At 49.8% G+C, this 17,737-nt stretch overlaps 1 protein-coding gene across 3 annotated transcripts in view; it reads right to left on the reverse strand.

The window, feature by feature from the left end:
* Window positions 1-17,737, reverse strand: part of FOXN1 (forkhead box N1) — a 49,924-nt gene that overhangs the window by 5,102 nt on the left and 27,085 nt on the right. For all 3 annotated transcript variants that reach the window (XM_088658091.1, XM_035139574.3, XM_088658092.1), the window contains 4 exons: window positions 14,581-14,688; window positions 11,907-12,034; window positions 8,592-8,688; window positions 3,097-3,304 (listed from right to left, as the gene is read on the reverse strand). In XM_088658091.1, coding sequence (XP_088514217.1) covers window positions 3,097-3,304; window positions 8,592-8,688; window positions 11,907-12,034; window positions 14,581-14,688 — 541 coding nt within the window. The remainder of the gene's footprint in view (window positions 1-3,096; window positions 3,305-8,591; window positions 8,689-11,906; window positions 12,035-14,580; window positions 14,689-17,737) is intronic.

Consider the following 17,737-nt stretch of genomic DNA (forward strand, 5'->3'; position numbering starts at 1 on the left):
CTAAGATGTGTTAATTCTGCCAGGAGTGGCCTTCTGCAAGGGACCACCCAGCTGCAAATCATGTCGGAATTGGGCCTTTATTACTATTTTTAATCGTTTACTGATTATGATTATCAACAATAATCCATAAATAAAACTCTTCTGTAGGAAAAGCCCCAGCCAATCATATTATTCTGCAGGGAAATATAACCATAGGTGCCAAGTTTTCCCTTTTCTCACGAGGAAGCCTATTCAGCATAAGGGAAAATCCCTTTAAAAAAGGGATAACTTGGCAGCTATGATATAACTTTTACAGTTTCTATTTATCCTTTTACAACATTTGCACCAGGGTTCATTTCCTTTTCCCTTTACTGCTGCGTATTCTAATTATTATTATTTCTTTTCCAGTTCTTCCCTCAGTCTATAGTTTTAACTGCTCAATTTATTCTAATCCTGCTAACATTTTAAATTGTTTACAGAATTTTTTCAAATATATTCTACAATTTCCCCCCAGTATTCTTTAATAACTTTTTTCCTGATCTTTTATTAGGAGGGAAATATGACTTAATGTAAAATTACAACATTTATTCTAAAGGGGTGGGGGGAATCTCAAAAGCTGGTTAAGGACATAAGAAGAGCTGGCTGCAGGATCAGGCCAGTGGCCCATCATCTATGGCACAGCCATGGACCCAGAGCCGAGCTGTCATGGCTAATACCATCAATAGTTCTCTCCTCCATGCATTATGTCCTTTCAGGAAGGCAATCATTTTGAATAAGAAGCAACCATTTCCCCCAGAATTTATTTCTGGGAAACTATTTACAACAAACATTAAAACCAACAATAACCTAAACACCAGATTAAAACACATGTCAGTGTCTTGATGGCCTTTGTGTAAACAAAAGGGCTTTGAAGCAGGCACTGGACCAAGCACAGCGAAGGTGCTGATGTCAAGAGGCAGGGAGTTCCAAAGGACAGGTGATGGTAGCAGTTGCAGTCTAACAACACCTGAAAGGCTGCAGGCTAGGTGACCTCCCCACCATAGAAGTTTCCACATCCATCACCCGCCTGCCTGCCTTCCTACTGTGCAACCAACCCAGGAGGTGGCCTTGCATGCCCCTCCTCCCCCTTAGTCTCTGTGTTGCCCCTTGCTGAGCAGCCTCCTTGCTGCCTGCCAGTCTCTGGGGCTGCTAGCGTCCTCCTTCCCCTTAGACTCAGTGTTGCCCTTCACCATACAGCCTTTTGCTGCCTGCCAGTCTCTGGGGTTGCCAGCATCCTCCTTTCCCTTAGTCTCAAGTGTTGCTCCCTCCACCATACAGCCTTTTGCTGCCTGCCAGTCTCTGGGGCTGCCAGCGTCCTCCTTCCCCTTAGACCAGGCATAGGCAACCTTGGCTCTCCAGATGTTTTGGAACTACAACTCCCATGATCCCTAGCTAACAGGGCCAGTGGTCAGGGATCATGGGAGTTGCAGTTCCAAAACATCTGGAGAGCCAAGGTTGCCTATGCCTGCCTTAGACTCAGTGTTGCCCTTCACCATACAGCCTTTTGCTGCCTGCCAGCGTCCTCCTTCCCCTTAGTTTCAAGTGTTGCTCCCTCCACCAAACAGCCTTTTGCTGCCTGCCAGTCTCTGGGGCTGCCAGCACCCTCTTTCCCCTTAGACTCAGTGTTGCCCTTCACCATACAGCCTTTTGCTGCCTGCCAGTCTCTGGGGCTGCCAGCATCCCCCTTCCCCTTAGTCTCAAGTGTTGCCCCCCCACCAAACAGCCTTTTGCTGCCTGTCAGTCTCTGGGGCTGCCAGCGTCCTCCTTCCCCTTAGTCTCAAGTGTTGCTCCCTCCACCATACAGCCTTTTGCTGCCTGCCAGTCTCTGGGGCTGCCAGCGTCCTCCTTCCCCTTAGACCAGGCATAGGCAACCTTGGCTCTCCAGATGTTTTGGAACTACAACTCCCATGATCCCTAGCTAACAGGGCCAGTGGTCAGGGATCATGGGAGTTGCAGTTCCAAAACATCTGGAGAGCCAAGGTTGCCTATGCCTGCCTTAGACTCAGTGTTGCCCTTCACCATACAGCCTTTTGCTGCCTGCCAGCGTCCTCCTTCCCCTTAGTTTCAAGTGTTGCTCCCTCCACCAAACAGCCTTTTGCTGCCTGCCAGTCTCTGGGGCTGCCAGCACCCTCTTTCCCCCTAGACTCAGTGTTGCCCTTCACCATACAGCCTTTTGCTGCCTGCCAGTCTCTGGGGCTGCCAGCATCCCCCTTCCCCTTAGTCTCAAGTGTTGCCCCCCCACCAAACAGCCTTTTGCTGCCTGCCAGTCTCTGGGGCTGCCAGCGTCCTCCTTCCCCTTAGTCTCAAGTGTTGCTCCCTCCACCATACAGCCTTTTGCTGCCTGCCAGTCTCTGGGGCTGCCAGAATCCTCCTTCCCCCTAGCACAGAAGTTTTCAACCTTTTCGAGTTCATGGCTCCCTTGACCAACTACCTTCTTTCTGCGGCACCACCCTTTCCCAAACACCCTCCCTTGTGGAGGGTTCCATCAGTCTCCTCTCCGCTTGAGATTCCTCTGGGCAGCCACTGCTGCCCCCCCAAGTCTCTGAGCTGCCCCCCCCCCGCCCCAAAGAGAGGTGCCACCTCACACTGCCCCACAGAGACCTGGGACTTGTCCATCCATTCCCAACAGCAAGAGCTGGAGGACTGGCTGGCTGGGCTCCCTCGCCTACTTGCTTGCTTACTCTGACAACCAGCACCCCCTGGCCAGCCCCAGAGGCACCATTCGAGCTTACTGTACAGCCAGGGCTGCTGCAACCAAACCTTGGGGAGGCAGATATGCAAGAGGGCATCTGAGGAGGGAGGGAAGGAAAGAGGGACAGCGTTGCCCACGGCACCCCTGACCATCATTCAAGGCACCCTGGGCGTAGTCTCGTTTTCCCCCTTCTGGAACTCAGCAGGGAGGAGGAAGAGGAGGGGGCAAAACCAGAATGAGTTGGCTCTGCCCTGCATTGGCTCTGGCGCCCCCTGCTGTTGGCTCCGTGCCTCCTGCTCTGCCAGTCCCAACGGGAGCCAGCCACTCCTGAACGCACCAGCTGCAAAGGATGTTTTGGGGGACTGTGGCGATGACCCCTTGCCCACCTGGCTTGGCCATGCTTTTCCGGACCGCGATGGGGTCTTTCCTCTTCCACTTCTGCAGCTCCTCCTGCATCTTGTCCACCTTGGCCGGGTTCAGCGCCCACAAACAGCCTTTCCTCGAGGAGCTGCCCGACTTATTATCCACTTTCTCGAAGCATTTGTTCAGGGATAAGTTGTGGCGGACCGAATTCTTCCAGCCGTCCGGAGCTGTCTAGGGAGGGAGGCGGGCACAAAAACAAACGGAAGTTAATTGGGGAGGAGAAAGGCTTTGTTTTGTTACAGCTCGACCAGCCCTCAACTTCTCCTGTGGCAGAAACTTCCATCGGAGGCAGGCGGCAATAAGCAGTTTCAGTTCTTCCTGCGCCGGACTGCGATTCCTGCACCCGACGAAAGGAAAAGCCGGCCTGAACAAGATCTGGGGCTCCAGGAGCTTGTGACCTATCATCCCTAGCCATTGGGCATGCTGGCTGCCGGATCCTGTGCTCAAAAACATCTGGAGGGCACCAAGTTGCCAAAGGCAGAGCTGAACGGCATCGGATCTTTGCAGTGTTTCGGAAAACCTGCAGCAAAAACACTTAGCAGTGCCTGGGCTCTCAAGGCAGCTTACGCAAAATAAAATGGCACAGATAAAATATGAAAAGCTGAACGCTTTTTGTTAAAAAGTATCTCAGCTGTGATAGAATTAAAATAAGGTTAAAAAAAAGGTCGATCTATTAAAATACAGATAATGAAAAGAGCACCACACTATTAAAGCAAAAAACCAAAAGACACCAGGCTGCTGTGCTCAGATAAGAATATCTCCACCTGCCAGCGAAAGGGCAGCATGGAGGGAACTGGTTTAATTTCTCGAGAGAAGGAGTTCCAAAGGTTGGGAGAAGCCACCACCGAGAAGTCCCTCTCCTTCATTCATACCTACCAGGCCTGTGAGGGGGGGCAGGGCAAAGAGGGGGCTCCCCCCAAGGATCTCAGAGGCTGGCCAGGTTTGTAGGGAGTAATGTGGTCTGTCCAAGAGCTTGGGCCCAATTGTGTGGCGATTGCAGAAGGGCTGTGGTTCAGAGCCCCTGCTTGGCATGCAGAAGGTCCCAGGTTCAGTCCCCTTTGGCATCTCCAGGTAGGGCGGGGAAAGGCCCGAAACCCTGGAGAGTTGCTGCCAGCCCGTGCAGACAGCACTGAGCTTGATGGGCCTGTCTAGAGCAGCTTCCTAAATAGGGAACGTGACAGCGATGAAGACATCAGCCCAGCCCCGTAGCTTTTATAAATAGCAACACCTCAGACCTAATTGCGGAGCGTGGGATCCTCGGATGGGAAGTGACGAGGTTAGAAACGTACGAGGCAGGATTGCGTTTCTAGAAGAGCCACATTCCCTTGCACCCATCCTGGCTGGGGCTGGGTGAGGTGTGGCTCAAAGCATCCAGGATGGCAAAGGCTGCCGTCAGCCAGCGCCTGGCACCGTGGCGTTCTTGGGAGCTCGGGAGCCGTATTTTGGAAGGCGGCTAATTAACAAGAGCAGTTTGACAACCGGATCCCGGTTTTAACATTAAAAAAAGAAAGCAAAACTCCGGGGTCAAAAAACCCAGGAGGTTGTTTTTGCTGGGACAATGCACTTTAATTATCTCTGCAAAACAACCTCCTCCTTTTTAAATTCATGTTCTCTCTGGTTAATGAGATAAACAAACGGCTCTCCTCTGCCTCGGGCGAAGCTCCCTATGTAATTAATCACGCCTCAATTAGAAAGTGGGGGGGGGGGATGATGGATACATGTGTCTACTAAAATAATAATAATAATAATAATAATAATAATAATAATAATAATAATAATAGAATCATACGGTAGAATCCTAGAGTTGGAAGAGACCACAAGGGCCATCCAGTCCAACCCCCTGCCAAGCAGGAAACACCATCAAAGCATTCTTGACATATGCCTGTCAAGCCTCTGCTTAAAGACCTCCAGAGAAGGAGACTCCACCACACTCCCTGGTAGCAAATTCCACTGCCGAACAGCTCTTACTGTCAGGAAGTTCTTCCTAATGTTGAGGTGGAATCTTCTTTCAACCTGCAGCAGGCGTTTACCAGCACTTGACAGGTTTAGGGGCCCAAGCTGTCCGTCCTCTGGAAGCGTTTGTGCTGCCATACAGTTGTTCCCATAAAAATATAGATTCTGGACCTCACGAATAAAGGGGAGAGGGACCAGAGAAAGCTGCCTTCTATGGAACCAGAGCTTTCGTCCATATAATTCAGCATTGCCTAAACTGGCTGGCGTCTCAGGCAGGGGACATTCCCGGCCGCACCAGGAGATGTCACTGAGAATTGACCCTGGGACCTTCCGAATGCCAAGGCTCCTTCCCCGCTTATCCTTTACCTGAGATCCCTGCATCGCAGGGGTGGGGGTGGGCTAGATGACCCCTGGTGGTCCCGTCTAACGTGAGAATTCTAGGGTTGTATGACAACCTAAACTCTCTTTGGAGCTGATCAGAAACAGAGCACCACCAATTCCCCTTGAGCCGCAGTGGGAAGGGAAGGATAGCCAGTCCCTTTTAACCAAAGGGGCATTCCTGGTGACAAAACCTCTGAGACGAGATGGCGTCTCTCGCTGGGCAATGGACAACCTAGGATAGGATCTGGTTCTCTGGCAAGAGGTGTGATGTTAGTGGTCAATGAGGTGATGTCTCCTCGCTGGGAGTGGCAGCGCGATTATATAAACCTCCAACTTCCAGAAACCTGAGCTATGCCTGCCTTTGTTGTCCTGTGTTTCTGCTGATTAGCTAATTGCCTTTGTAATTAATTTTTTTGGCTCCCTGTTTTCTCTCTGACATATTCCCGGGAATCTGTCAGGTTCTGCAACTTGTTTCCCGTGTCATAGAATCATAGAGTTGGAAGAGACCACAAGGGCCATCCAGTCCAACCCCCTGCCGAGCAGGAAACGCCATCAAAGCATATTGACATATGCCTGTCAAGCCTCTGCTTAAAGACCTCCCAAAGAAGGAGACTCCACCACACTCCTTGGTAGCAAATTCCACTGCCGAACAGCTCTTACTGTCAGGAAGTTCTTCCTAATGTTGAGGTGGAATCTCCTTTCTTGAAGTTTGAATCCATTGCTCCGTGTCCGCTTCTCTGGAGTCATCTTCTGCGGTAAGCAATGGTCTCCCCCAGGATATGACTTCGGGAGAGCGCTGCAGCCGGATCAGGCCCAAGAGGACCTCGTCCACTCCAGCCCAGCGGCCAAGCCCATGTCCCCCAAGAGAAGCCGCAGCAACACTCGGAGTCCCCAGCAACTAATACTCAGAGGCACACTTTGGAACTCCCTGCTGATTGACATCAGGCTGGCACCTTCGCCGTATCCGTTTCGGCACCTGCCGGAAACTTTGTTGTTTGGGCAACCTTGACAAGTGCCTTCATCTGGTTTTCATCTTACCATTGATTTTAATTATAAGAACATGCTGGCTAGCAGCCATCAACAACCCTCTCCTCTTCCCTGGATTCAATCATTTTTGAAAACCATTCACTTTGGCAGCCATCCCTGCCTCCTGTGGGAGGGAGTTCCACAGTCTAACGATGCACTGCATCGGTCCTGAATCTTCCAACGTTCGGCTTCCTGGGATCCCCGTGAGTTTTGGTGTTACGAGAGAGGGAGGAAAACTTTCACTGTCTGCTTTCCCTACACTGTGCATAATTTTATACACTTCTATAAAGGTCCAATCTTCTCCTGAGGCCATCTAGGTTGCTGGCCATTACTGAGTGTTTTGAGTGTTATGCCGAGGTCTGTCTGTTTTTGCTATTTATTTTGTGTTTTGCGGCTCTTTTTTTTGTTTTTGTGACTGTGCGGAATCCAGTTCAGCTACTGATCGATTGATTGTGTGGCTGCAGTACATTGTTTATTGCTTTCATTTTATGGATCAGTGGTCTCGTTAGATAGTAAAATTCACTTGCTGTTTTAGGGGTTGTTGTTTTTTTAAAGTCTGAAACAGATTAATCCATTTTACATTACTTTTTATGGGAAAGCGCGGTTTTGGAACGCTTTGGTTTTGGAACGAACTTCCAGAATGGATTAAGTTTGAGAACCAAGGTAGCTGGGTTTTTACTGATAATTTGTTGATTCTTTTACTAAACCACTTTGAGGTGTTTGTTGAGTTTTCTTTTACGATCCAGTGGAATATAGATTTTTGTGAACTAAACAAATGGAATAACCTCTCTTTGCGCTAACCATTTACACCCACCCAAGCTAGCCCGCCTTGCAGCCTAGATGACCCTTGGGGGTCCCTTCCGACTCTACAATTCCGTGCCTCTATAAGCCCTTCCAGACCACCTTCTCTGCCTGCCACCCTGCTTGGCGCAGGGCGGCAAAGAGTCACTGCCACGAGCAGATTCCCAGCTTAACATTCGCTTTCTCCTCCTGCCTGCTGCACACCCTGCCTTGCTTGCTTGCTTGCTGAGCCTGGCAAGAACCCCTTGATCTTTGGAAAGTTATTGGGCTCTTGCAAAACTCTCTCCCTTTTTGAAATCTGGTTCTGCCGAGCGAGGAGAAGCACTTCAAAGCGGCTCAAATGGTGTGTGTGCCCTTCCCTGCCCCTTTTTCCCCATGGACGTGGGAGTCAGAGTGCTGTGTTTCAACTAGAAAAAGGGGCAGTTGCAACACTGCTGTTTCCAGTGCCCAGACGACGAGGGAAAGTTAATTTCCCAGCGTTTGTCTTTTCACTCTCTCTCCGTGTATTTTATTCCCAAATTGTGCCCTCCTCAACCCCTTGGTTCTCTCTGCTCTGAGAGCAACGGAGGGATTTCCTTCTCTGATCGATCTCTGCCTTTTTTTGGGGGGCAAGGATTTGCCCCGTGAGGCTGAGAGTGGAAACATGCGAGAAGGAGAAAGGGCAGGATAGGCTAGGAAGAGGTAACCAGAGAGCTCATAAAATTCTGCCAGGAATGGAAGGAAAAGTTTTCCTCCCTCTCTTGTAACACTGGAACTCGGGGGCATCCGAGAAAACGGAATGTTGGAAGATTTGGGACAGAGAAAAGGAAGCCCTTCTCCACGCAGCGCAGAGTTAAACTGTGGAACTCACTGCCACATGAGGCAGAGATGGCCACCAATCTGGCAGGAAGCTGGCCTAAATGGGCCAGCAGGCTTTTTCCCCCTTCTATGTTCTTAGCTGAAATATTGCCTGCTGTTTCTTCTACGATGCCCAATTTTGCTTTAAAAATTCTTTATCTTGCGTTTGTTGCAAAGAAATCCGGGGACCTCCTGCGAGACCGAAGAAGAACCGATCGATCAAGTCAGGCGGTGCCCAGCATTGGGCGGGTTTCCTGGAAGTGATCGACTTTGGTTTCCTTCTGGAGGAAGTGGCACGAGGCCTGGTGGGGGAAATCGCCCAGCTCAGGGTCAGAACACCTGCTTTGCGTGCAGAAGGTTCAATCTCCAAGAGCATCTCAGGGAGAGCTGGGAGTGTTCCCAATCTGAGTTTTCAGGCCTACAGATCTGCAACGATCCATTGCTCGCCACAAGAGCTTACCTTGAAATAAGGGAAGTGTTCCGTCATGAAATTGTAAATCTCGCTGACCGGGAGGCTCCCAGTTTTGCTGTTCTTGAGCGCCATAAATATGAGGATGCTGCCAAAAGGAGAAAAACAAAACAAGAAAGGGATGTTAAAGTTCAGCTTCTTTCAGTTTCTCTGCTTTTGCTTTACAGGGACTAGCACCTTGGCACCCTGTGGCAGCCATAGTTCATGCCCTGCTTCCTTCAAGACTGGATTACTGCAATGCACTAGATTACAGAGAGGGCTTTACATTTTCTTCATTTGGTGCCGAGATTTTATTCTCCGTATGAACAAGACTCCGTTTTTGAACCTACGCACACAGCAAAGGCTCCTGTTTCCGAAAAGGTCTGGAGTGCGGCACCTGATCTCTCCACCACTTTTAATCGAGATGAGGAGGGCAGGAATAAGGAAAACCAGGACAGTCCGGGATCAAATCAGAAACCAGGACAGTTTCTGTAATTCCGGGACTGTCCCTGGAAGATCAGGACACTTGGAGGGTACGGTTTAGCTTTGGGTTCACCTGGCCCCACAGGTGCCCATCTGACCCCTTCAGGCAGCGCCACATGGCCCCCCCTCCTGCATTTGTAAGAACTTGATCATGCAGTGTAGCAGCATCTACACTGCGGAACTCCCTGCCTCTTGATATTAGGGCAGGCGCCTTCGCTGTTCACTTTTGGGAGCCTGTTAAAAACATTCTTTTTTTAGACATGGCTGACCGGATGCAGAGAAAGCGGATGCGACTTCTAATCTTAGTCTATTGCCATTTTAACTTTTCAAAGGTCTTAAATTGTAAGCCGCTTTGCTGCGTATCTTTTTACAATCAAGCGGGATATACGTTTCACAAAATAATCGAGCAAATGCCTCGCCTTGCTTGGGAATGGTAAGGAATGAAAAAGAGTCTGTGATGTTCTGGGAAGTTCGGTCCACCATCTTGACGCACTCTGGCGTCCAATTACTGGTATCTCCAAATTTAAGCAAAAATCCTGCTCCTCGATCTCAGGAACCATAATGAAAAAATTGGTTGAAATCAGGACAGTTTTGAAAGGTTGTCGGCTGTCTTGATTTAAAATGGCACCCAATTGTGTCCAAACCTAGAAAAGAACCGGTTCCTTTCTCTCAGGAAACGTCAGGCAACACGCAGCTCTGATTTCTTAAGAGGTGTCCACTCACATTGCGGACAGGCAAGGAACTTTCCAAAATACCGGTATATACGGTAGCAGATTGACACAAAGTCTGTCACTAGAAGGATTGATGGGCCAGCAGACTCTTCTTCTTTTTAATTATTCAATCCATCATTTATATCACAGAATGTCTGCATGGCTTGAATGTAAAAAACAGCAACCCTCGAAGCAGTTAATGAAAAGATAAAATAAGAAAATCAAGAAAAACTTACAGCCATACTTTTAAACATACAAAAAGTTAAAATACGGAGACAGATTAAAATCACCACTCAACTTTCTAGGCATCTGGAAAGGCCTGTCTAAACAGGAATGTATTTGGCAGGCGCTGAAAAGAGTGCAGCGACATCAATAGGCAGGGAGTTCCACAGGGCACGTGCTGCCACACAAAAATATTGCATCCTTGCAAATGTGGAACAGGGATTATGTGGCACCTGGAACAGAGCCAGTTTGACTGAGCGCAGCAGGTCAAGAGGGTCAGGTGAACCTGTCCAAGTTGTTAAAGGCTTTATGCCCTAATAGTAACACCTTGAACTTGGCCCAGTAGCAGATCCGCAACTGGTGCAGATTTCTGAGTCCAGGTGTCAGCAGCCGTGCTACAGCATCTTGCTCTTATGTTGAGGGCCAGAATACCTGAAGGAGCATCTCCATCCCCATCGTTCAACCCGGACACTGAGGTCCAGCTCCGAGGGCCTTCTTGGTGGTGGCGCCCGCCCTGTGGAACGCCCTCCCATCAGATGTCAAGGAAATAAACTACTACCTGACTTTTAGAAGATATCTGAAGGCAGCCCTGATCAGGGAAGTTTTGAATGTTTGATGTTTTATCGTGGTTTTAATATTCTGTTGGGAGCCGCCCAGAGTGGCTGGGGAAACCCAGTCAGATGGGCAGGGTATAAATCAGGCACGTCCAACAGGTAGATCGTGATCTACCGGTAGATCACTGGACGTCTGTGGTAGATCACTGGTAGATCACTGGCTCCCCCCAAAGAAGCTCAACAACTTTGGCTCCCCTAAAAAATGCTCAACATTTTAGCCCTTCACCCCCCAAAAAGAGGGCTTTCCTCCCACCTCAGAAAAGCTCAACAACTTTGACCTGAACCCCTAAAAATGGGCCTTCCTCCTCCCTAAAAAAGCTTAACAACTTTGACCTGAACCCCCCCAAAAGGGGTAGATCACTGCCAGTTTTTAACTCTGTAATAATAATATTATTATTATTATTGGAACTCATTGGGGGCACCCCATGAAGCTGGACATTTGGAGGTTCAGGCCAGACCAGGTCCTTCTTGACACAGCCTTGGCTACTGCAGGAGTCTGCTAGTTGCCCAAACAGGTGGCTTCCAAAGGGGATCTATGGAGGATAAAGTTCGCTCTTGGTGGCTCCTAGCCACTGTTGGAGATAACAAATGCCTCTGAATTCCAGTTGCTGGAAACCGCAGGAGGGGAGAGGGCTCTTGTCCTTGAGTCCTGCTTGTGGGTTTCCTACAGGCATCCCGGTTAGTCAGTGGCTGGTTCCGACGTTCTGATGGAACCTCCAATTGCAGAGGCAGTCTATCTAGATTCCTCTGTTCCGTGGGGCATTTGTGAGAACAGACTGCCGCACTCAATGGGCCTTTGGGAAGGCTATTGGCTAGGATCACGACACAGAGCCTCCAGGCTCAGGAGCAGCCTACCTCCAATTGCCAACTGCAAGATGGGACGGGGCTGTTGCAGTCAGGGGTCCTGCTTGTGGGCCTCTGGGTGGCCACTGTATGAACAGGATGCTGACCTGGTTGGCCCCCTTTGGTAGCCAGGCCTCTTCTCGTGGAACCTCCAGCTCCAGAGGCAGTCTATCTTGATTCCTAGGTTCTTGGGGGTATTTGGCCACTGTGAGGACAGGCTTGGGTGGGTCGCCTTTGTCCTGGTCTGGCAGGCTCTTCTGGTGTCCTTTTAGACATCACTCCAAAAACTGAAGTGAAAAACCTGAATTTCTCTTTTTCACCAGCCAATATCTACTGGTGCTTTCCCATTACGGATTGTTTGACTGATCTTGCTATTCTGTCTCTTTTAAGATGCCTTGGGGGAATCTTACCAAAGAGCAGGTTCTAAGCACCCCAACGAATGTGTAAAGGCTTACCTATAGGAGTAGATAGGCTTGGGGAAGAGGGGCTGGTGATGCTCTTGGCTGCTCTGGGGGGCGATTCGTTGGTAGGGGTACTGCGAGCTGGAGATGTAGGAGAACGGGTAGCTGTTCCCCGCAGGATACTAGGGACACAAGGAGACGAGAGAGACCTTCGTTGTACAAAAGGCTAGAGTGCAAAAAACCAAAACAAACTCCAAGAGATTTACAGAAAGAATAACACAACGAACCCATGCGTTAAAAAACAACAACACAACACAGGTAAACGACTATTTAAAACATTCATAGAATTGTAGTGTTGGGAGTCAGACCCGCTGCAACGCAGGGATCACAGCTACGGAATCCCTGACCGAAAATAATTAATATCAAAATTTGTGCTGGTCAAGAACCATAATCAATCAATCAATCAATATCAAAATTGCTGCATGAACCTCCATCAACAGAAGCAAAGTCACAAAGAGGTTATGATGCCGGCCAGCCGAAGCCCTGGTTTGCAGCCACCATGACTAGTAGCCTTGGATAGCCCTCTCCTCCTCCACAAACTTGTCTTTTAAAGCCACCTAGCTTGGTGGCCCTTGCTGCCTCCTGTGGGAGGGAGTTCCACAGTCCATCCGTGCGCTAACTCCTTGTGCTCTGTAAAAGAACACCGAGGGTGCTGCATATCATTATCCTTTATTAGTGTTCCTTTACGCATTTCTAAGGGAACAAGGAGAGACCTTCTCAAGGCCAAGGGAGCCCAGGCTGCTTGAGGGGAGGGAGGCGGCCCCAGGCCCCAGGAACCGAGCCCAGAAAGCTCTTGGGTACCCAGGGAAGGTGCTGTCTTGCGTCGTGGGCGATACTCTGCTCTCTGCAGCCCGTCCTGGGGAGATTTCCTCAGGGCATCTGCAGAAGCTGCAAAGCCCTACAGAGGAATATTAATGGCAAGGAGATTGTGAGCCCTTTAAATGTTGCCGTACCAGCTCTGGGCAGCCAGCATGGCCAATGGTTAGGGATGATCAAGGGAACGGAGGGACTCCCCTATGTGGACAATTCCCCCCCCCCCCACTCATAACATTGGAACTCTGATGAAGCTGAAGATGCAGGGCAGATGAAAAGGTCCTTCTTCACACAGCACGGAGTTAAGCTGTGGAACTCCCTCCCACATGAGGCAGTGAGAGCCGCCAACTTGGAGGGCTTCCAAAGAAGACCGGACAAATTCTGGACAGCTGTTGCTGGACTAGATGGGTCCCTTTTGGCTTGATCCAGCAAGGATCAGGTCCTGCTTGTGGGCTTTCTGCTCTTAATCTTGGGGCTGTAGGCTTGAGCTCCACTTTGGGCGAAAGATTCCTCCCTTGCAGGGGGTTGGACTACATCATCCTCAAATCGATGATTCTATGATTTGACTGGGACATCTGGTCAGCCACTGTGAGAAGAGGGCGCTGGATCAGGTGGGCCCCCTTTGGCCTGACCCAACAGTGGTCTTCTGATGCTCTCATGGAACCTCCAGGCCCAGTGGCAGTCTATCTTGATTCCTAGGCTATGAGGGGTATTTGGCCACGGTGAGAACAGGAGGCAGCTGGACCAGAAGGGCCACTGGTCTGATCAAATGGGGCTCTTCTGGTGCGCTTGGGGGGTCAGATCATGCGCCGGGGCTTTTCTTGGCATCTGGGGCCACGTCCTGCCCTCCAGCGAGGCTCCAGGGGTCACCTGCCCCACCTTGCTCACCTGCGGTTCTGGGACCAGGCAAGGAGGTACTTTGTGCTGCAATTCCCATTTTATTGGTTTCAGTCTCTCCTTCAGAAGTTGGGGCAGGAGCTGGCGGAGGTGTCTTCATTACGGGCTGTTTTGAAAGGCCATTTCTGTTTTATGAGTTTCAAGGCAGTCGGAGTCAAGTGTGTTATTTCATTTTTTTTTATAGGCAAACGAGGGACAGCAGAATGGTCCAGCCGCCTTTCGGGAGTTTTACGATGGCAAGGCTGGCACGTAAGGTGGATGGGCAGGTGACTCCAGGCCAGCCAGGAGATGGTTTCTGACTGAGTCAGCCTTACCTTGACCCAGTAAAACACGAGGCGAATCCGTTCTGCTGGTCAGGGCCAAAAACGAAGGAGGACGCTGACCTCCCTGGATGACAGAGGGGTTGGTCAGGCAGTCAGAGGTGGCTAGGACGTGTTGCGCAAGGAATCCGATGATGGCAACCTGGAAGTGGCTCATTCTGCTGGATTGGGCCCCTGCCCTGCCTGGTCCAGCACCCTGTTCTCAGAGTGGCCGACCAGCTGCCCTTTGGGGGAAGCCCGCAAGCGGGAGCCGAGTGCGAAAGCAACTCTCATCTCCTGCACTTTCGAGCAACTCATTTTCCGAAGCATTGCTGCTTCTGACCGTGGAAGTAGAGCAGATTCATTTGTGGCTGGTAGGCACTGAGAGGCTTAGAATCCTGAAAGCAGGATTCGAACACACTCCAGCGACTGGTTTTTCAGAAGCATTTACTGCCTCTGACCATGGAGGCAGAGCAAAGCCCTCGCTAGCTTCCCTCCAACTCCATGAAATGGGAGCGATCCTCTTTCAGAGCCATCTGGGTTGGTGATTGCCAGCGTCTCCTGCAGGAAGGAGTTCCGCAGTTCAGCTGCTGGACCCTGCAATCTGGTGCCACTCGTGTTGTGGGTGAGGGTCCCGCGGTCGCCCCGTCCTGCCTTACCTGATGGTAAGGGTGGGAGGGGCAAAACATCTGTGGGGCCTGAGGTTGGTAGCAGTAGGGGCTGGTCTGTTCCTCCAGAGGTGGGGTCTTCAGCTTGACCTCCGTTTCCTGGTGGACGAGAGAAGAACATTATGGTTCAAATATATCAAAGGATGTCATATAGAGGAGGGAGAAAGGTTGTTTTCTGCTGCTCCAGAGAAGCGGACACGGAGCAATGGATTCAAACTACAAGAAAGAAGATTCCACCTCAACATTAGGAAGAACTTCCTGACAGTAAGAGCTGTTTGGCAGTGGGATTTGCTACCAAGGAGTGTGGTGGAGTCTCCTTCTTTGGAGGTCTTTAATCAGAGGCTTGACAGGCATATGTCAAGAATGCTTTGATGGTGTTTCCTGCTTGGCAGGGGGTTGGACTGGATGGCCCTTGGGGTCTCTTCCAACTCTAGGATTCTATGATTCTATGGTGCCATATTAAAAAACCAAAACCTCAGGTGCGGGAAGCCTGTGTTCAGTGTTGGTACTACTCGGAGTAGAGCCACAATGCAATGAATGGATGTGGGTAGCTTAGATCCATTCCAAGGGTTCTACCCTGACGAGGACCAGCAACTGAGCTCATGGACATGAAGGCGAGTGTTGGAAGATTCAGGGCTGATAAAAGGCAGGACTTTTTCATGAACTCCATAAATAAACTGCGGAACTCACTCCAGCAGGAGGCAGCGGTGGCTCCCGACTGGGATGGCTTTAAAAGTTCAGGCAAATTCATGGAAGAAGAGAGGGCTATCAATGGCTTTGGTGCTTTGGAATTCTGAATCGCGCCATGCAAAATAAAAATAAAATAAAAACTGCAAGCCAAATGCATATATTAGGGGAAAGGGGCTACCAAATGTTTATGTTCGTTAAAATAATGCTCAAAGATGTGTTCTATCAGTGGCTTGCTGATGACACATATCAGGAAATGTATTTATGTAGAGAAGTGTGTCTATTGGGGGGGAAGGCACAGAAATGTAGCTTTTTTAATATTAAAAATATTGCAAGCTGATGAAGAAATGGAGCTGCAGTTATGGGAGCAGCATGGCCTTTTTGAGGTGTATTATTATTATTATTATTATTATTATTATTACTACTATGCCCTATACAAGGAAGTCTCAGGGTGGTTCACAGAAGAAAATCAAAATATAAAACCACTAAATGAATAACAAAATAAAAGCAACAACAACCCAATAACCTCCCCCCCCCCAAAAAATCCCCACATTTTAAAAGGGCATAGGATGTCAATCAAATCAACCAAAGGCCTGGTTAAAAAGGAACGTTTTTGCCTACACTTAAAGGTGTATAATGAAGGCACCAGGCGAACTTCCCTGGGGAGAGCATTCCACAGATGGGGAGCCACTGCAGAGAAGGTCCTGCTCTCGTGTTGCCACCCTCCGAACCTTTTGAGAAGGTGGCACATGAAGAAGGGCCTCAGAAGATGATCTCAGGGTCCAGGGAGGACGGTTCATCTGGAAAGAGGCTGTCCTTGAGGTACTGCAGCCCTGAGCCGTTTAAGGCTTTATAGGTCAAAACCAGCACTTTGAACTGGGCACGGAAACTAATTGGTAGCCAGTGGAGTCAGACCAGGATCGCTGGTGTAATATCCTCAAACCGTCTTGCTCCGATGAGCAAGCTGGCCATCAAATTCTGCACCAGCTGAAGTTTCCAAACCGTCTTCAGAGACACAGATCACAAAGATACCATAGTCTTTATGTAAGTGCCTGGTACCCCAGAATCTCACACTGCTCAGAAATTGGGGTGGCATGCAACAATAACAGGATCAGAAGCATGTAGCAGCTGGATGAGGCCAGAGGGGGAACTTCTAGTCCAGGCTTCCTCAAACTCGGCCCTCCAGATGTTTTTGAGACTACATTTCCCATCATCCCTGACCACTGGTCCTGCTAGCTAGGGATCACACCAAAAACATCTGGAGGGCTGAGTTTGAGGAAGCCTGTGTCTAGTCTAACCTCCTGTCCTCATCTGGGGCCACCCAGATGCCCCCAAATGAAGACCACAAGCAGGACACAAGCACAATAGCCCTCTTCCTTCCCTCGTTCCCAGGAACCGGCATTCAGAGCCATTGCCTTCCACCAGTCGTGGAGGCAGAGTGCAGCCATCCCCACTAGCAGCCACTGACAACCTCCCTAAATTTATCTAATCCTCTTTTCAAGGCATCCATGCTGGTGGCTTTCAACACCTCCCGGTGGAGGGAACTAACGGCAATTGGGTTTTCTGCACATTAAAACTTGTTCCTGTGTAGCAGGTTTTCCAAAGGCAAAATCGCTCGGATGCATACCTAAAAAAGCCTTGGAGAAATGGAAAGCAGCTTGGACTCAGGCTTTCTAGGCATGGAAGGGGCAAGCAAGAGGGGGGAGGAGCTGGAAAAGGGCCATCGGACTTGATGGTGGCTCTAAGAAACTCCTTTCGCCCTGGTTCTGCTGCGGTTGCAGCCGGAATGTACTGTACAGAAGAGGCTTGGCAGCTGGCGACTGCTTTGCAATCCTTTGCAACTCCAGAATGCGTCTTGCCAGCCAGGAGACCTTGTGACTGTTACACCTCTAATTAAGGCAGCAAGTGATTTTAAAATGTCTTAATTAATGGGTATAACGCATCTCTTTTCCCCCTCTTTTCTTTGGCCGGGAACTTCTTGTAGAGCCTAAGACCGAAAGTTAAACAGAAAGAGTAGTGTGTGTATGTGCCGCTTTCGGGGGTGATCTCCTTGAAATAGTAGCTTTGGACGCCTAGGAAGACGAGAAGAGAAGCCTGCTGGATCAGGCCAGTGGGAGCCTCCCTAGTCAGCCTCCTGCTCTCACGGTGGCCAACCAGATGCCCATTTTGAGCAACCTGCCTTCAGAATTCAAACCCTCTCCTTTCCCGAGGCTTCCAGAAACTGGTATTCAGAAGCGTTGCTGCTTCTGACCGTAGAAGCAGAGCAGAGCCCTCTCCTCCTCCATGAATTCGCCTAAGCCTTTCAAAGCCATCCAAGTTGCTGGCCATCACTGTCTCCTGCAGTAGCAGGGAGTTCCGCAGTTTAACTTTGCGTGAAGAAAGAGATCCCTTTCATCTCTCCCAGCATTCAGCTTCATGGGATGTCCAGGAATTCTAGTGAGAGATAAACTTCTCTCTATCC

The sequence above is a fragment of the Zootoca vivipara genome, chromosome 14 (genome assembly GCF_965207765.1).
Source record: "Zootoca vivipara chromosome 14, rZooViv2.hap1.1, whole genome shotgun sequence".
Classification (NCBI taxonomy): domain Eukaryota; kingdom Metazoa; phylum Chordata; class Lepidosauria; order Squamata; family Lacertidae; genus Zootoca; species Zootoca vivipara.